The sequence below is a fragment of the Neolamprologus brichardi genome, chromosome 22 (genome assembly GCF_056152115.1).
Source record: "Neolamprologus brichardi isolate AB-2024 chromosome 22, ASM5615211v1, whole genome shotgun sequence".
Lineage (NCBI taxonomy): Eukaryota > Metazoa > Chordata > Actinopteri > Cichliformes > Cichlidae > Neolamprologus > Neolamprologus brichardi.
In genome coordinates, this window is record NC_142124.1 from 16,628,784 (window position 1) to 16,648,952 (window position 20,169).

At 42.9% G+C, this 20,169-nt stretch overlaps 1 protein-coding gene across 2 annotated transcripts in view; it reads left to right on the forward strand.

Annotated features, from left to right (window-relative positions):
* jarid2b (jumonji and AT-rich interaction domain containing 2b) overlaps positions 1 to 19,463 on the forward strand; it is a 106,736-nt gene extending 87,273 nt beyond the window's left edge. Inside the window, exons 7-18 of one of the 2 annotated variants that reach the window (XM_087835415.1) lie at positions 3,358 to 4,807; positions 6,912 to 7,516; positions 9,525 to 9,617; positions 9,902 to 10,020; positions 10,181 to 10,251; positions 10,392 to 10,506; positions 10,659 to 10,764; positions 10,880 to 11,062; positions 11,720 to 11,850; positions 12,228 to 12,414; positions 16,416 to 16,523; positions 16,824 to 19,463. In XM_087835415.1, the coding sequence (XP_087691541.1) occupies positions 3,358 to 4,807; positions 6,912 to 7,516; positions 9,525 to 9,617; positions 9,902 to 10,020; positions 10,181 to 10,251; positions 10,392 to 10,506; positions 10,659 to 10,764; positions 10,880 to 11,062; positions 11,720 to 11,850; positions 12,228 to 12,414; positions 16,416 to 16,523; positions 16,824 to 17,057 (3,402 nt within the window). In that variant the 3' untranslated portion in view covers positions 17,058 to 19,463. The remainder of the gene's footprint in view (positions 1 to 3,357; positions 4,808 to 6,911; positions 7,517 to 9,524; positions 9,618 to 9,901; positions 10,021 to 10,180; positions 10,252 to 10,391; positions 10,507 to 10,658; positions 10,765 to 10,879; positions 11,063 to 11,719; positions 11,851 to 12,227; positions 12,415 to 16,415; positions 16,524 to 16,823) is intronic. The other variant, XM_087835416.1, reaches the window with a different exon arrangement.
* Positions 19,464 to 20,169: the final 706 nt, after the last annotated feature.

Sequence of the window (20,169 nt, forward strand, 5' to 3'; positions counted from 1 at the left end):
ATGTTGCATTCATCAGGGCATCCTATGAGCCGGTTAGTAAACTGTGTACGTTGTTGGTGCTGGGCTATTGTGACCTTTCTTCAACTGCTTAAAAATCAGCCTGCCCTGCCTGGATTGCGTTGCTTTGCAAGTGAGAGGAAATTGAAGACTTAAATCAGATTTATGCCTCACTTTTAAGGTGTTCTGGTGGTTGCATCATAAATCACTCCGGCAAAGGAGACCGTTTAGAGTTCAGAATAGGATTTAACCCACCAGTTGTCATTGCATCACAGGAACATTTGATGGATACGTTTGTACGCTGCGTATCAGACATTCAGCACTGTCTTAATTTTGAACAGCCATAAACATCAGAAAACACACAAGATGACCAAATCTCTGTATCACCCAAATGCACACACACACACATTTTTATGGACTAACTAGAACACACCGATTTACAAAAGAAGTAAGTAAATAAGTAAATAATTCTGTGCCTGTCAAACACAATAATCTTGCATGTAGGGCTGGATTTTCTGCCTTCCCCTGCGTCTCTTTCTTTTTCTTTCTTTTGTGAGTCAGCAAAGCTTTGAAAGGGTTAAACTTTCTGCTGTCTTATCCTATCCTCTGGCTGGCCTCCTCTCGCTGTCTATCTCCCACCCCACCCCCGCCTCCTCGCCTTCTCAGGGCCTGCTCCTGCAGATATTGTGTGTTAAAAATCTTCCTGGCAGGCCTCAGCTGGGCTATAGCAACACATGATGTCATCTAGACCCACCTCCTTTCCCCCTCCCTCTCCTTCCCGCTCACGTGCGAATGAACAGTCTCCGGCTGCCTGCCTCCTGCCTCTGTCTGTGTGCTCTATTTTTTTTTCCTTTTGGCTCTTTATTGTCTCTCTTATTCTGTTTGTCGTTCTTTTCATTTCTCGCTGCCAGTCGCTATTAGAAGTGAACCTTTCTTTCTTTCTTTCTTTCATATTCTACCTCATCATCACTCTTGCCTTCCTCCTTTTCCACCACACCAAATAAAAAGTGAGGGAGACCTGCTGAGAGCCCCCCCCCCTTACCCTTTTTAAGCGAGGCGGTCCTCTGAGCCCTCTTGTGGCAGGAAGGTGTCATGACAGTTTTGTTGTCTCTGACATTGTCAGCAAAAGTTGCTGATTAGATATGACAAATATTTCCCATATTTATCCTGCAGCTTTATGACAGACAGCTGTTTAGACATCGTTGTTGCCCTAAATAACCCGTTGCCTGAAACTTTTCTCATCTATGGATATAGTCAAGTTTTGGAGTTCTTACATTTTTTTTTGTCACTGTTTATCTCATGAAAACAGCGTTTTAGCCGGCAGACTTACTTTATCTGCTCCTATTTCTACTCAATCTGCATTTACTCCTCCCTCTGCCTTGTCACCCTGTTTTATTTTTGGCGTTCTTTTCCCTCCATTGTGAGAAGAAGCGTTTGTGTATGTAGGGAGACGGGGGGAGTGATTGACGGAGGCAGGGTTAGGTTTCAGTTCCCCCTTATCTTTTAATGGCCTGGTCTTTGTGTCGGCCCCCCACCACCTGAGGCAAACACAATACAATACGCACACACACACACACGTGACACGAGAGCCCTTCAAAGGCGAACCTGTCAATGGACCGGCTGTCACCTCCCTCCTGTGGCGCCCCGGCTGTGATTGATAACTCCATCCTCTCCCATCCTCCCTCCCGCCTTGTTCATGTGGTCCACCTCCAGCTAGTCCAAACAGACAGACGCAGCAGAATGACAGCAATAAAATACAGACGCATTTTGTTTTTCATGTTTTCTAATGAAAAGCAGGGCTCTGTCATGTGTTGTGTACAAATCTGCCTAGCCGTGCTGTGAATGCATGACTTTGAAACATGAGAAGAAAGACATACAATAAAATCATGTTGGCTTGTATTTGAAGGAGCTTTCACTGGTATAACTACAGAGCCGTGATCCCCACTTTACCATTTCATACAAGCAAACATCTTTAACTCTTAAGATCTTAAGATTTCTTATCATTCTCACGTATAGGCTAACCAAAAAGAAGGTAAAAGTAGAGCCCTGACAGATATTAGCTATTTGCCAATAGATATTGGTATCGGTACTAAAATAAAATGTTTATACTTTGGCCTAGAGTGCAAGGGATGTTTTACTCCACAGACACCTCTAGCAGCTTTTAAGGTGGGATGAGAGGGGATAATGTTCTGAAATATGTATACAGATGAAATACCTTTGGGGGGAAAAAAAGAGACAGGCAGGAAATAAAGCTATGAAGAGAAATGTGAGTGAAAGCTGGACAAATAATGGGCACATCAGAAAGAGCCACACTCTAATGGGAAAATAGACAAAAAAACAGAACACAGTTTAACGTGTGCTGAGGCAGCTGTAGAGCTCTTTGAACTGAGGGAGAGGGTGGCCATGTTTCTTCCCACAGCTGCATCCCAGTATGCTAGCGGTGGAACTAGACACCACTGTACCAAACCTCAGATCTACAGCTGGGGGTTTAAAGACTTAAACACACATGTGCTCAATATACACTCACTTGCTTCTCCATACTTCTCCATCATGCGCATTAAAACACCTTTTTACCCCCAAAAATGAAGTCTGGCATTTTTTAAAAAAGCGATAGCCAAATAAAAAGCTATTTTTATACGTCCTGATGGGATTTTATTCCATCCCAGTGACCCCACCTTCTACCTCATACTGTCCAGCCATCTGCTAGCAGAAATCAAGGAGCCATCCCTGCTTTGCATTTCATGTCTGCCATCTCTCTCTCGCTCGCTCTCTACTCGCTCTAAACTGTTGTTTATCTCAGGATGTAGTGGCTTTGGTTTTGGTTTGCACATATCCTTTGCTGAATCTCAGTCGTTGTGCTGAGAGCAGTCTACAAAAGTGCAGCGGATTTTAAAAGTATAGTAATCTAGACAGTTGATTGGCTCCCTAATGAATAGCGACGGTTTCCGCAAATAGCTTTGGTCTGACCAGCCAAATGTTTTACTGCACAGCTAGCATCTGAATGTTTGGCCTCTTCATAGCATGGAGTGTGGGTGCGCCCACGTCCCTGCATGTGTTGGCTTGTACTTTCTGATAATTTTATTTTCTCTCTCTCTCTCTCTGTGCGTGTGTGTGTGTGCGTTTTGGGAAAATCATTTATACTATGTTAGCTGTAATAGTGTTTTTAACAATGAAAGGATTCTGACCTGACAACAGCAGTTCTGTTCTGTTTAAACTCGGTCAGCATGCCACCCACTGTTGTTTCTTACAATGAGTCCTTTTTCTAAAACAGACGTAGTCACATGGCTGTTGTAAGATTGGTCACTCTATGACATCTAACATGTCTCAATTGTCTCTCCCTGCTTCTTCTGTGCATCTCAGGTTTCTAAAGTAAACGGGCTGACACGGGCGGGCTCGGCACAAGCCGTCAATGGTGCCAAAAAGAGCCGCGACTTCCGACTGCCCTCCAAAACTGTGAAGAAGTACACAGCCACCGTGTCCAAGGGCCACGTCACCTACACCAAAGCCAAACAGAAAGAACTGGGCAAGAAAACCAAACTCAGCAGCAGCAACAAACACAACAGTGCCGCCTCGGCACCATCGTCAGCGAACAATCACAATCAGCACAGCCAGCCAGCAGCCAGCAATGGGCTGGCCAACTCAGGAAAAGCAGCGGCACCAGCCCACCACAGCAATGCAAAAACCCGCAAACAGGTGCTACTATCCAATGGGCTGCACAATGTGGCTGCCGGCGGCCGTCCCAACGGCAGGCTAAATGGGCAGCGGCACAACACCCTGGCCAAGGAGGATGCGCAGAAACTGTGCCAGCAGGGCCAGGGGGAGTGCCATGGTCGAGAAGGACTGCGGAACTCCAAGCGGCGTCTGGAGGTGCTGCTCAACTCGGTGGGGACGGGGGTGGTTGAGCACAAAGCCAAAACACATGGCACTGAGGCCAAGAAGGCCAAGCTCCAATCCACTCCTTTGGAAACCCGCAGCAGCAGCAAGAAGGTGGCCAATCAAGAGAAAGCCACCACGCAAAACACCTCGTCTACCACTCCAATTTCTAATGGACACGAATCAGAAACACCCCCTTCTCCTAAACAAACTCAACCTGTTACCCCACCTCCATCTTCTACTCTCTCTCCTCAACAAACCCTGCCTCCTTCTACACCAGCAGCCAACGCGGAGCCGGTGAACCAGCGACCTAAGCGGGCATCGGCTGGCAAGCTGATGTTGATACGACAAGCACAGCAGCAGAGCAGGTCTCATGGTCGGAGTGCCTCCTCCCCCTCATTAGGCCAGAATCACTCACCGAACCCCAGTCACGTCAGCACTACCTCAGACCCCCAACAAACCTCTGTGTCCTCCTCCACCTCTTCTCCTCTTACTTCCACCAACAGCCCTGGACAGCTCAAACCGGCAGCATTGCGGGCTGTTGACCGTGACAAGGAGTGGGAGCGTGAGAAAGAGCTGACGCGTCAGAAGGAACGCGAGCAAGAGAAGGAGTGGGAGCGCCACCGGAGTAAGCCGGAGGGCTGGGCAGCCCTGGGTGAAGTCCCCATTTTCCGGCCGGCTCCAAGGGAGTTTCAGGACCCCCTGGTGTACTTGGATGCAGTGAGGGAACAGGCCGAGGTGGCTGGCATGTGCCGTGTGGCGCCACCACCAGACTGGCGACCAGAGTGTAAGCTGAGTGAGGAGATGCGTTTTGTTACACAGGTGCAGAGAGTCCACATGCTGGGCCGGCGCTGGGGCCCCAATGTGCAGCGGCTGGCTTGCATCCGCAAGCACCTTAAATCTCAGGGCATTACCATGGATGAGCCACCTGTCATTGGTAAGTGAACACGCACATGTGTATGTACAGTAGCAGTACTGTATGCAAGGGTGTTAAGTGTAAGATGCTGTGTTGTTTGTTTGGAGTTGACTTTTTTTTTTCTTTAGGGATGTTAAAGCTCTGCAAAATTGCAAGCTGCACCTGAACCGTCTAAAATGCTTAGTTGGCTGACGAAACCCTTGTTTGCAAAACATTTGCAAAGATGCCAGCTTAGCATGCCCACAAACAAGGAGCAGCTGCCTCAAAAAGTCTTGACCATGATGACACCACATGTTTTTTTTGTTTTGTTTTGTTTTTTTGTTTTTTTTCTGGCACAACTGAACATAAAAGTCAGAAGAGCTGAAGATCCAGTGAATTGTTGTTTCTGGTCACACAGTGCTCTCATATTGCTGAAGGGGGAACTCAGAATTGCTGATTCTTTGTGTAAGCATGAAAAATAAATGGTGTGATGTGGTGCAATGGCATAGTTTGTGCCATTTAGAATCATGCGCTGATTTCTGTTGCTGCATTACTGAATTCAAGCACTCTTTATTAATTTCATTGTCAAATTTCCTGCCGACCAATAAGAACGGACTTGATTTTTCAGAAGGCCATTAAAGAAACATGAGATATGTTTCAGAGGGAGAAATGAGTGCAACAGCAATGTTATAGCATGAGAGAATATGATGTGATTTAGTTTTTATTTTTTCTATATGAAAGAATTTAAAGCTGTTCTATCATACTCCCGAATGTATTTATGAAACTGTAAATGAGCGTACTGTGAGCATATAAAGTATGTGCAGAGTTTGAGTGATGAGCAATAGGCCACAGGTTTCTTCCTGCACACTGTCACATAGAACCAGAGCTTACTTTCTAAGAGTGATTATTAGCAAACAAGTAAACAGACATAAACACAAGCACACTCAACCCAGTCAAAACATGGCTATCCACATCCCTCAATAAACAATTTTTTTATGATGTGCAAGTACAGGTTACAAAATAGCAACATTGGCTCAGTACTTTATCGACGCACACACAGAGTATGGTTTGTCACAGAACTCTCCTAATTCAATTTCTCCTGGATCCTGGTCATTCGCATGTTGCTGTTTATGGTGATAAGTACAACAAAGAAGATGATTTACAATCACAAAAACCTTTGTATTCTGCAGTTTAACTGTGGTTTGGCCTCCTTTGCTCTATAAAACTGTTTACTGTGACACTTATGTACCACTTATTGTTTCCATTGATATCACTGGTTCTCCGAGAGCTTCAGCAGTATTCGGCCTGATTTGTATCTCGCCGTTTTATAGATGACAGCAACAATGTGGAACATATCAGAAAGGAGCCTGGCGGCCAATGAAAACAATATTTCTCTCAGATTGCTCAGTCACCTTCTATTTCTCATGATGACATAAGCGTTTTATGAGCATTTAAACAGCCTCGGGTCGGGACGGAAATCCAATGTGTGAGCTTTGTGCATGTGCAAATTCTCATGTGTGCAAACAAGTGGCTGTTTAGTTTTGCCCTGGTTGAATTTGTGCAGTCTCTTGTGCTGTGTGTAGCTTTTATATACAGCTGAATACAGATTTGAGCCAGGGCTAGAGTGAGGGCTGTTGGTTTGCGGCTGTTGGCCAGAGAAACCTGGCAGCCAACGGTCCACAGCGCAGCCAGCCAGGGTACCCTGGTTTCAAATGACTTCTTTTACTGTCCCCAGCAGATCAGTTCTACATTAACAGTAATTTGTGTCTGTGTTTGGCACAATGAAGGTTCAGATCCGTTTTGAAAGGTGGATTGGCTGTTTCAAATAAAATGAACTGGGCAGGAGGGAACGGCATGTTTAGCCAAAGGAGCAGATGGCCCAAGATGGCATTTTTTTTTTTTTTTAGATTAGCTTGATTTCTGCGACTTTTTAAAAAGCGGAGTTTATATTAGTGAAAACTGCAAACTTCTTTATGTACACGACATTATTTTATGAGTCAAAATTGTTATTTTATATCACTTTTTCATGTTAGCCTATGAAACAAATGTTCTGTTGAACGCACTCCAAAACCACCACTTGCCGCTGGTTTTATAAGTGCTGCTCATGTTCTCCTCTTACTGAACCTTCTTTCTCTGCTCCATGCAGGTGGCTGCGAAGTGGACCTGTCTCGTTTTTTCCAGCTCATCAATGACATGGGCGGCATGCAGCAGGTGATGGACCTGAAGAAGTGGACCAAGCTCGCCGACCTCCTGCGCATCCCCAAGTCTGCACAGGATCGGCTGGCCAAGCTGCAGGAGGCTTACCTGCAGTACATCTTGTCCTACGACTCACTCGGTGCTGAGGAGCGCTTGGGACTGCAGACTGATGTGCTGCAGGAGAAAAAGGACCTGGAGTCTCGCCGCGGCCCTTTGGAGGGCCTCGCAGATTCTTCAGCGCCTGGCGCTTTCTCTCTGCCGCGCTACGAGCCCAAAAACGGGCTCGTGGGCGGGATAGTGGGAGGGGCAACAGGAAACCACCGCACCAATGGAGTGTATCACCATCTGAAGGAACTGGAGGCTCAGGTCAAAGCGGGCCGGCGCCGGCTCTTCGCTCAGGAAAAACAAGGCAAAGAGGACAGGCAGCATGCGGAAGAGCAGGAGGTGGAGGACAGGGGTGTTCTCAGTGACCAGCACAAATGTATTTACAAGGTGAGGATGAAGACGACACTTGCTGTTTATGGCACACATTTGAAGCATACAGACAAGAGGCACGTAAGTTTACCTTTTGTTATTGCTTATGCATACGTTTCTGCCCTCTGCACTTTTCTTGTGATAAGTCATTAAATGATGTTAACACCTTTTGTCTCTTATTGACCTGCTGTTTAAAGATCAGCTCCAAGGCATGGAAACGCGTGGCGTCTACCTTATTTCCTTATGTTATGGTCGCCCTTGGTATTATTTTCATACCACTTTGGCAGGCATTGTTTGCATCCTTTAGTCCAACCTGATGTACATTGTTTATATGGTAAATGTGCGGTTCGAGCGATCTTTTCTGGCCTGTCGTCAGTGCCAGAGCACCTTTTAGAGACTCTTCAGTGAATCAAGATGTCTATCGCTCATGAGGTGTAAACATTCAACACTTAATTTGACTGTTTCCTCTGTCACATCTTAAGCGACCCAATATACACCCTGTTTGCTTGCGCTATATATTGTTTTCAACAAAGTGGATTTCACTCGGAGACATTGTTGGGATGTTGTTAACCACACAGATGTGAGTGCCTATTGGATTTTCTTACTGTGCTCTTGGTAACAATATCGTGCTGTTAACTGCCACAGTTCGTGGTTTGTTTAAGCAAACCTCAGAAGTATGCACACCTGCTTTTACACAGAAATAGTTGGGCCATTGAAGTGAGGGGCCGGCAGTTTTATTTTCTTGTGGTTTTGTTTTAATATTTCTGTGCAGCTGTGTTTGGTAAGGTGGTCTGTAGAGTTGCTCGTGTGCGTATTTGTGGACCACATAAGATGCATTTCCCCAGCCCGCTTGCAGGCCTGCTGATTATGGCTGGCTGAAAATGTAGGTCAGAGAAATGGCAGCCCCCAAAACAGCCCGTACCCATCCCCCCCCACACTTCCAAAGCCCCGCCTCCACAAGCTTTCATAACCCTTCAGCTCCTTGCGTCCAGCCCTCTCCTCATGGCTTCTCTCCTTCAGCCCATGTCCTTGCTCTCAGCTATTTTTCCAAATATCCAGTCCTCTCCACAGCCCCCCACCCAGTTTCTCTCACTCTTGCCAAATTCTCTGCATACCTATTCGACCCCCAGTAGTTTGTGCGCATGTGGAAATTTGAAATTGTTCACTCTGTGTGCACAAAAATAGGCCATGTGACTGTTTGTGTACATTTATTTGGAAGCAGCATCTTGGGTCGAAACTGTAATTAAACTTTCTGTGTTCACTCACTGCACAATACTCCACCCATCTCCAATCTGGATCTCATTTGATTTTTTTTCTCTACTTTCCTTTTGGTAAATAAATCCCTCTGTATGAACCCCCCCCCCCCTCCCCCCCCTCAACAAACGTGACCCCGTAGTTATACAAGTACTGCTCAGTGCACAGTGACATGTGAATGGCTGTCACTGTCCTGACTTGGAAGTCCTGTCAAAACGTGACTCATCACTTTTTTGCAGAGCTCAGATTTGTGGCTATTATTCATCACAAGTGCCCCCCCAAGAGGAGCTTATGTTTCACTTTTTCGATCGAGAGGACAAAGTGCACGTCAAGGGTGTAATTAACTGTAATTACACTGGGAAAAAGCTCGAAAAAGCGCTGCTACTGAATGACAAAAAGTCTTGTCAGTGCATCAGACTGTAATTTAACTGCATTGTTTCACAACCCTGAAGCTAGTGCAATCATAAAAAGAACTAAGTCAGATAGTACTTGCAAACACATAAGAGGGAAAAAGAAGAAAAAAACAAAATGTCACTGTGAACATTAGGAATCCACAAGGTCATCCTTCAGCCTGGTCTGCACGTCTTCAGGCTCAGAGTTGGCAGATTTATGGTCACCTTCAAAGATTCTGTGTAGCAGGGTGTCAGTGGGAGAGGGTCAAGTCCAGGGGAATTGTGTCTCACACTAACAAAGGGAGTAGAGATCCTTGTAGAAACACACACAGTCAAACATGCAATGTTTTATCCTTATTGCCCTCCATTTGACTTCTTTCCTCATGCATCATGGGAAAAATAGATTCTACTGATGATTAATCTTAAATTCATGTGATTTGCAGGGGAAATCGGTGTCTTTGACCAACTTCTTCAGGATAGCGCGGAACACCATGACCATGTGCTTTAACAAGGAACCGTCTGCTGCTGAGGTTGAGGTTAGCATCCTGTCATCTTTATCAAACATCATCTTCATTATCTAAAGTAGCTTTCAGTGTTAAATCTTTGTTGTAATTACTTTTTTTTAATGAGAAAACATTTAGCCCTATCAAATAATACATCTGTTAATGAAATCAAGCAGACCGTAACTTTAAGATCATTTTTAAAAGGTGAGTTGGTTTCTCCTCGATGTCAGCTACCAGCATGACTGACCATGAGGAATCCTGTACTCTGTGTCATGCATACTTTCTCTTACCAGTTTTCTGTTTTTGTCCTCTTGCAGCAAGAATACTGGAGGATTGTGGAACAGAGAGATTGCCATGTGGCAGTGCATTGTGGGAAGGTGGACACCAGTACACATGGCAGTGGTTTCCCCACAGGAAAGTCAGAGCCATTTTCAAAGTAAGTGTTTCTCATCCATCTTGTGAGTTTGGGTACATTTTTCTACCTGCAGCAAAGTCTTTACCTGATCACAGGTCAGATAAAACTTTTTAACAGTCAAACTATCGGCTTCCTCAAAAGTCATTCTTATAAAAATGTCTTCTTTTCCTTCTTTCCTCAGACATGGATGGAACCTCAATGTCCTCCCAAATAACTCTGGATCCATACTGAGGCATCTGGGTGCTGTGCCTGGTGAGAATTATTTTCATAGCACAGTCTGTACGTTGCTCTACAAATGTAGATAGTCTGTGTTATCTTGATCACTCCAGATGTTTGAGCCGTTTCTGTTGTTCTTAATGTTTCTGTCTCACTTAACCTTCCTGTCTCTACAGGGGTGACCATTCCCTGGCTAAACATTGGCATGGTCTTTTCTACCTCATGCTGGTCTCGAGACCAAAATCGCCTTCCATATATTGATTACTTACACACTGGTGCTGATTGCATTTGGTAAGTATGCGCAGAGGCGTTGTCTCGGTGTAAGTGTGTGCACCAAAAATTTGTTAATATGGTAAAAATGTGTAAAATTAGACGAGAGAACTTGAATAAAGGAAAACTAAGTGAAAAGTTTGAAACTGATGTCTGTGTGTGTGCTCGGACAGGTATTCTATCCCTGCTGAGGAGAAGGCTAAGCTGAACAAGGTGGTCCATACACTGCTTCAGGCCAATGGCACGCCAGGACTAGAGATGCTGGAGAAGAATATCATGGTAAGTCTATAAAAATCCATTCACGTATATTTTAACTGGAAGGAAGCGATGCTTTTGATCCTAAAACTTTGCAGAGTCACTTGGAAATGTAACGCCGTTTATTTCACTCTTCCAGATATCTCCAGAGGTGCTGTGCCGTGAAGGCATCAAGGTTTATCGTACTGTCCAGCGGAGTGGCCAGTTTGTGGTCTGCTTCCCCGGTGCCTTTGTCTCTAAAGTGTGCTGTGGCTACAGCGTGTCAGAGACGGTGCACTTTGCCACACCACACTGGATGAACCTGGGTTACCAGGCCGCAAAGGTCAGCATATAAATCAGGGCCAACAAAGCTGAACCAAAAGCTATTTCGATTAATAATGACACATTTTACATCACTGTTTGTTTTCATTTCGCAACAGCGCTGTGGACTGCAGCCGTTAAAGATTCAATTTGGGTGGAGGTGATTAACACTGAAATGAACTTGATTCAGCCGGTGTTTTGACCTTTGAGTTCTGTTTCATGTTTGTGAGCGTGAGAGAGCTCCCGAGTAAACCTTTGGCTCGTTGGACTTCATTATAGCTGTAATAGAGGAGAAGAAAATGTTCCCCATTGTCATTATGGGCATAACAGTGATGGAAGGACATCTACCTTCAGCAATGCTATCATACCCACAGCCACATTAAGATTACCCTTCGGGGTAATGTGACATTCATAAAATGTGCTGCACTGTGGAGCACTGCCTGAAACACGCTCTTGCAAATTACAAACATTTTTAGTGAGGAATCACAGGAGAGGACGAGAAACATTGATCTCTGTGCAGAGACCTTGGTTACACTACAAATATTCTCTTTGTTATACACTAAAGGACATTGTCAGCATTTTTGGAGTATATTAGTCCACGCCTTTATATTTTGGCTGAAAGCTGGACAAAAATGGATATTAAATGGCTGATTTTTTGTTTGTTTTTTTCCACTCACAGGACCTGAAATGTCGTTGTATAGCCAAACCATTCTCAATGGAGAAGCTACTGTATCAGATCGCCACAGCTGAGTCCAAGAGGGACAACGGCCTACTCCTCACCACCATCTCCACCCTTCTCAAAGACCTCAGGTATGATGCAACAACTCATACAAACGACAAACATGGCAAAGCTACAAATCCAGTTTTATTAGATTTCTAAAGATCACTACATCAAACACTAATTCAGTCCTCTTTTAAAAGGTGTGCCTATTATTTATCAAACTTCTGGGTTTTGTTTGAGTCCATTTATGTTCATAAGATAGATGTGGTCTAATTCACCTTATAATGACTAAATGTACTGTTGTTGTAAAGGAAGAGGAATAAATGGTGATTGAAGTTGGCTATAATACTATTATATCCATTGTGTTACTGTACTGAGATCTGAGTAAGTGCCATTCTCTGTAAGCTCCACTCTGATAGTTTCCCCTTGATAGCAGCAAACTTACTTCGTTTGTTGTGTCCATCAGGAACATAGAGATGCGCCAACGTCAGGAACTTTACAAGGCAGGTTTGCTCTCCTCTGCCCGTTATGGCACACACGATGGCAGCCTGGGACCCATCGAGGGACGTAAGAAGCCTCGCGGCAAATGGCTGACACTGGAGTCCTCAGAGAGGCGCTGCCAGATCTGTCAACATCTCTGCTACCTGTCCATGGTGAGAGCACAACACCCAGGGGTTTAACATGACAGTGTGTCAAATGTTAAATGGTTTGGGTTCAGTTTACCTGCAAAGGACTTCCTTCCTTCCTTCCTTCCTTCCTTCCTTCAAGTCAACATATTCATCCTAAATATTTATAAATGAAATCCTACATCTGGTTAGTGTGGCTGTAATTGTAGGTCTCTTACTACTCGACCTGCTTTAGTGATAATGTTTCGTATAATAATAGTACCTTTTTTGTTGTGCTGGAGGCCAGGCTTAGGCTACGTTCACACTGCAGGTCTTAATGCTCAATTCCGATTTTTTGATCAAATCCGATTTTTTTTTTTGTCTGCTCGTTCACACTACAGATAAAATGCGACAGCAAACGCGCTCTAGTGTGAACGCTCAAAGCGGCCCGCATGCGCAAAAGAAGATGTCACACACATCGCGCTTTGTTCAGACCCAGAGCAAACAATATTGTTTGACTGATGGCCTTAATATAAAGACTTTGGACTTCACGTTTCCCAATTTTTGCTTTAAGTTATTTTGTTATTTACATAATAATGTAGATAACCTAATAATTATCCTTATTGCTGTTTTAGAGGAGCGGTGCTTCAAAGGATAGTTGCAGATTTCTGTCAGAATCTGAAGATTATGCAGTACAAATAAAACATTGGAGAAGTAACGTTTCTCCAACGTTGTCTTCCCAACAGTTGGATGGCCAGGAAGCGTTCGCGATGTCTTATCGGGCGCTTCTCCGGCGCTGATAATTGGCGTCTGTCTTGTGTCAGTGACGTAAAAGACAGATTTAATGCGACTTGACCATTCACAGCGGTCGCTTTCTGAAACTTCGGATATGTATCGGATTCAGTACCACATACGAAAGTGACCCAGATCGGATTTGAAAATATCGGATTTGTGCCGTTCACACTGTCATACGATGATCGGATATGGGTTGCATAGGGTCAAATAAATTGGATTTGATGCGCTTTCGCCTGCAGAGTGAACGTAGCCTATGTGAATTGGAGGCATGGCTCCGCACCGCTGAAAGTAAACCTGCAGCTGTAATGGCTAGCCAGGCCCAAAGTAGTTTAGCTGTCACCCAAATTCACTGCCGGGAAGAAAGGCCGGCTGCTGCTGGAAGCAAGCGCAGTCCGAAAGAGAAGCCCTTGGTACACAACTAGCACATTCAAAATTCTAACCATGTTTTTTTTCCACTCAGCAACACTTGCAGAGAAAAAAACTCTGGTCATTGGCAGCTTCATACTTAGAAACGTGAACCTGCAAACTCCAACAGCAGAGCAGAGCATTTGTTTGAACTAAAGATAAACATAGATTTACTTAAACTGTAATTCAGATTGAAAGTAATGGCATCCAGTTGTTTTAATCACAAGTCACTAAAACTAACATTGAGTTAGTGTGTGACTTTACTAACAGCGTCTTCTCCCCAGTCTGACCTGGGTTGACATGCATAGCTGGATGTTGTCTTTTAGCTGCAGGCTGTCTGGGTGGTGTCCAGCAAACAATATGGGCTTCGTAGGTAACTGGAAAACTTTCTGTGGAAAACGTGGTCTTTTTTAGAGAGACTGCAACCATCCTACTATGGGTGGTGCAGCTCTCATCTCTATGAATGTTGCGGAATTTATTAAAAAACAAAAAACATGACTATCCAGAGTTGATTAGTCTGTGTTTGATTCTGGATGATCTATGCAGAGTCGAGCACAGGAAGCAGAGCTGCATTTGTAAGAAACAATATTTGAACAATATTTGGCGCAAAAACTGCTGACGACACAAAGTGGGAGCGATCTGCAATAGGCTGTATTCAACTTCAAAGCGACCAGTTGAATAGACTATTAGTGAGAATGAAGAATACAGTTGGTTGACGTATGACCTGGAAGTCAATACGTTACAGGGTCACCTAGTCAACCGGAGCATGAAATGTCTGCATGCGACCAACGATCAGCTTCAAAGCGGTGCACGATGAGTCTGAATCTGAATCAAATCTTTATTTCAAACATATTATTAAAAAAAATGTTAATAAACAAAAAATAAATTTTTTGCAAATGCTTACAAATTTCAACCCCTATTAGCAAATCACTTCCAGTATGTATGCAACTTTACATGTCTTCCAGCAGCTTCCCTCCCCCTCCAAACTCACAGAGACCATCTGCTCCCAGAAATATATGAAAACTATTTCAATAGAGCAAAACAATTGAATATTGATTTATTTTTTATATTAGGACTCTCTCAAAGTCCCTGTTAGTAAATGATGTAATAATCGAGCAACATGTTGATTTATTTTCTCTTACACTTTAAGTTTAAATGAAGGCAGTGATCTCTCACTCTAGTTTATTAATCCCCCAAAGACTCAGACAGCTGTAATTATCCTTAGCCTTAAACTGTTGAACTGTAAAAGACAAAAGTTTCTGTTGGCAGATTTATGCTTGTAGATGATGAAAACAACGACTTCAACACTGTGTTTAATTCATTACTACCCTCAACTCAATATTTTAATCACATTCTTGATCTTGTCCCGACATATTGCTTATTGTTTTTCAGTTCTGTTAGCTATCAGTAATAATGACTTCACGAATTTCCTTTCAAATACAATTTTTACCATTATTGAAAAATGTCCGATGTCTGATATTTAGAGTGCTTCTTGCCGATTGATCTCACTGAACTAATTACTTCAAGTAAACCATCAACATGTCTGTTAGACCCCATCGATCAATCGATCAACTGAATCATATCTGATAGATCCCAATTTGTGCATGTACATGGGGAGTTTTTGTTGTACACTGAAGTTATTCATGGAGTTCCACAAGGTTCTGTCCTGGGCCCAATACTTTTTTTTTTTTTTTTTTTTTTTTAATGTTTTAATTTTTTTTTGTTTTTTTACGTTATATGTGGTTCCCTTAGGTTGTATTATTAGAAAACACTGCATACATTTTTGTTGTTATGTAGATGATACCAAGTCATATCCATCTATGAAGCCGGATGATTCAAAAAGATTTGGTAATTTCTTAATTTCTACTTAAGAAAAAACTGAGGTTATTGTATATGTCCTTAAAATCTCTTTTAGCCATAGTTACTTTAGATGGCATTACCTTGGCTTCCAAAAACACAGAAGAATCTTGGACTAATTTTTTTTTAACTGGGATATATCGTTTAATTCGCACATTAAACACACATCTGTTATTGGACTTTTCTAGAAGCTCCCTTAAAAGCCTTTAGGTGATTCTAAATGCCACAGCAAAGGTACTCACAGGGACTGGAAAGAGAGAGTGTATTTCTCCAATCCTGGCTTCTCTTCATTGGTGCCCTGATAACTCCAGAGTTTAAGTTCGACTCTACCTGTGGTTCATAAAGTGTCCAGTATCAGATTGGATGATCCTGAAGCATCATTTAGTTATGCTGCTAAAAGCTGCTGAGGGACCATAATGCACTTGTTTTCCAGTGACCTCTTTTTCAATCCTGATGAATTTGTTTGCCAATTTTGCATATTAATTAACTTTTGTCTACTCTCTCCTGTAGCTTGTGCATTTTCCATGGTCCCTCTGTGCTCTCCTTTCTCTTCTTTCCCCTAACCCCCAACCGGCCGCGGTAGGTGGCTGCCCCTCCTTGAGCCTGGTTGTGCCAGAGGTCTCTTCCTGTTAAAAGGGAGTTGTTCCTTCCCACCGTCGCCAAGTGCCGCTCAAAGGGGATCATCTGATTGTTGGGGTTTTCTCTATAGTATTGTGGGGTCTTTACCTTACAGCACGAAGCGCCTTGAGGCAACTGTTGTTGTGAATTGGCGCTAGGAGTTGTTGTTTTTGTTTGTTTTTTTCAGTTTGTAGTTATTATTCCTGCAGTATGCTCTGTAAGTTAAAGGTAACTTACTAAACATACTTAATACTACTGAGATAAGAATATAAGCATAATGAGTATGAGACATTTTAGAGATTTATCAATATTTCCACTTTTTCACTAAGAAAATAAATTCTTTGTTTAACTAAAAGCCTTTTTTTCCCATTTAGGTGGTTCGGGAGACTGACAATGTGGTCTTTTGTCTGGAGTGTGCCCTGCGCTATGTGGAGAAGCACAAATCCTGCAGAGGCCTTAAGATGATGTATCGATATGATGAGGTAAGCTACCATTGTGTGGGTCTGCTATGCTTCCATTCTCCCTCTGTCCAGATGGGGGAGACATCAGCTAGCTTTTCACACCGCTACTGAAAGTGGATGATTAACGAAAATGTTTATACTGAGTTGTACTTGTGGTGTAATCAGACTGTCACATTTTTATTTATGTTTTTTTTAACAGTAGACACACCTGTACTTTTTCATTTTGCCATATTCCATTTTATCTTCTGCTCTTGATTTGTGTGCATTTGCTTCATTGCCACCTTTTTTCTCACTTTTTTTCTGCTTCCTTTTGCCACACAGGAGCAAATCAACAGTTTGGTGAGCCAGGTGTGCGGACGAGCCATGTTGAAGAACGGAGGAAGCATCGACGCTGGAGGAGTCATTGTTAGTGGCGGAGGAGGGGACCCCTGCCACGGCTTAAGCCCTGCCAAAGCATCGCCAGCCAAGCGAGGACCCCGAAAACGCGCCACCGTAGAGGTGTCCCTGGCCCGCCTGTCGTCCAGCCACATGCCCAAGGCCGCTGCCGTGTCCTGAGGCGGGACGCCTCAACATTGCCACCCATGTGTGCTGTGCCCACATCCCACCACACCCCCTCCACTTCTCTGAATCCCCGTGTTTTTGTTTTTCCACAGTAAGCAGGATCCCTATCAAACCGCTCCTTCTTCACCGCCCGATGTTAGAGATTGTTTTTGAGCTTTGAAGACCCCCCTTGCCTGACCTCAGTCTCCATCTCTTTAATAAGCAAGAGATTCTCCTCTCCTTTAGTAATGACAGGCTTGTTATAAGGAAAAGGAACTAAAAAGAGAAAAGCAAGATGTCTTTTTTGCACTAGTGTGAAAGAAGAATTTGTTTTTATTTTGGATGATTTTAGAACACACACACCTCTCTCTCCGAGTCAATATTGAAAGCATTAAGTATAATGTTCACAGACTTGACAGGCCTCATTTTACCCTTTAGCTCCACCTCCACCCTTCCTCAGCTGATAGGAGGTTACAATAATTACCTTTTTCTTGCATCACACTTTCCTGCCCTCCTCTCACCCATGATACTGATACATCACATGTCCCTCAACTGTGAACACAGGAGGAATGAAAAGGCGGCCTTCCCCCCACTCACCACCGCTCCCTCCCTCCCATGATTTTGTGAAATGAAAATGACATCAAGTAGTTGCCCAAAGTTTCTCTCTGTCCTTTATTTGAGGAAGAGGAATCACTTTTAATGTATTCTTGATGCAGTTCTTGCCTATTTTTTCTTTCTTTTTTAATGAAATGTGGGTTGGAGATGCAAGGTAAAAAAAACTTGAAAGACAGATGATGTTGGTTTACTGTTGGTTGGCTACAATTTGTTTTTGTTTTTTTTCCCCAAGTTCAGTTTATGAATCTTAGCTTTCTTTTTTCGATAGTTTTGTTTTGTCGTGAGAAATTTTCTGTGTATCTTTTTTATTTTTGTCATCATTGTGGACGTTTTTTTTGTTTTCTGTTCGTCGGCGGACGTGAGAGGGGCAGAGCTGCAGCTGCTTGACCTGTGAAAAGGTCACCTCACTTCCTTGTAGTATGGAGGGATCCCTTCTTCACTAGCAAGTGGAAATGGTGCCTGATACTTAGCAAGGAGATCCATTTTATTGGTGCTGTTGGTTATAATTACTGTATAACAACACAAAATTCTTTTTAAAGGAGAAAAAAAAAATCTGGGGGTTGGCGCCTGCTATTGGTTCACTCTGCTAGCTCACGCGCCCCCCCGACCCCCACAGAGCAGAAAGGCTCGTCGGGCTTTTCTGGTTCTAGATGTGCAATCGTGTTAACATTCCATTCTTCCAGTCCTCTTGTTTCATCTGTACCAGTAAACATTAATATTATATTATATTATTATTATTATTATTTGGGGGTTTTTTAAGCTTTGTTGATCTAATGTGTTATCTCAAGTAGAGCCACTAGTCAAAGAGTGTAAAATGTGAAATATCAAATCCAAGTTTTTCTTTCTTCTACTGTCTTTTTTTTTTTTTTGAATTTTTTCCCCTTTCCAGATATATTAGTGATTTTTTCTTTTTTTTAAGAGCGGAGAAAAAGCCCAACGCAAACAAACATCAACTTTTTTTTGTACATAATCCTGTAAATTTCTTTAAATACTTGAGCCTTTTTTTCTGGGGTTGAGTAAGAAAGAAAGGAAGGAAGGACCAGAGAAAGAGAGAAAGTGTTCCAGAGGAGAGTGGTCGATGAAGAAAAAGCCTTACGTTTTTCCCTTTCTTCATCCATGTGAGTTTGACGCTTACAGGGTTGCTCTGGTAAATGTGTATAAAAATTTTAAGTGCTGCTTATATCACTAAGAAAGAAGATATCGAGTAGCCAACGACTGCCCCCGCCCCCCCTTTACCTGCCCTGCCTCCTCCCTGGCCTCCTGATCTAGTTTTGTTTGTTTAGCTTTACTTTTTTAAAGAAAAGGGAAAAAAATGATATGTTCACACAAAAAAAATGGGTTTTTACATTTTCATTACTGAAAATTCAACAAAAATGTAGTAGCTACTCATGTTGCACTGAGCTTGCCAGTGGTGACTGTCAAGGAAAAAAAAATCCTATAATCCAGTTTGTTGGTTGTTGTCCCTTGCAGAAGACTGAACTGTTTTAGGACTATTTAATGACATACCAAGTCGGGTGTTTTCAACATTTAAAAAAAAAAGTGGTTGTCAAGTTTTTATGGCCTTACAATATATTTTATTCAGATGGGATTTTCTTTGTTTGTCCTTCAGTTATTTTTTTTTCTTTGTTTTTTTCCTTCCTTTTCTACAGTATAAACTACTTTGCTCACAGTGGGGTCTTTGGTGACTTAATTTATTTGGTAACTCGGCCTTTCCCTTCATTCGGAAAGAGAGTCTCATGTTGGTTAAATTGACTGTTTTTTACTTTTGCAGTTTGTACTTAAGGTTTAATAAAAACTTACTGACAATTCACTGTCATTTCTTTCCAACCTGCTCGTGTGTCTCTTGGTGTGCTGATTTCCGACTGGATGGCGAGGAGAAACTCTTCAAACTGCGTCATAATTTACAGTTCAGAGATTTATAACATTAGATGGATATTTTAGGAATGTGGAAACTCATTAGCCCTGCGACGGACTGGCAGTCCGTCCAGCGTATAGTCCACCTCGAACCCCATTACAACAGGGATGGGCTCCAACCTCCCCATTACCCTGGGATGGACGATGGCATGTTGAAATAACCTCTGGGAGTATCTACCCAGGAGCATAACCTAAAACTTATTCAGTTATTGGTAATTGACAGAAAATCAATTAGATTTTAATATTTTTAAATCATAAGTTTTTCAGGTTTTTGGTTCAGTAAGTTAAACTGAACTTTATGTGCAGTGTTTGTTTTAAATTCTGAGGGAAAAAAAACAATTTATGGAAACTTGTTTTCGCCACTTAAATTTTTTTTTAGTTTCAGTCTTTACTCTGTATGATGCTCATATGGTCATCTCAACACCCCCGTCCAGACTTTGTTTGTGGCATGCAGCCAATCAGATAAAGCTAGTTTCAGGCACATGATCGGGCCCTGTATGAGACAAAGGGGGATTATTCTGAACTGTGAATCATATAAAGCTTTGCCTGCAGAATCCTGCTCCTCTCATCTGCTCCCTTTTGGGGTCAACACAGCGCA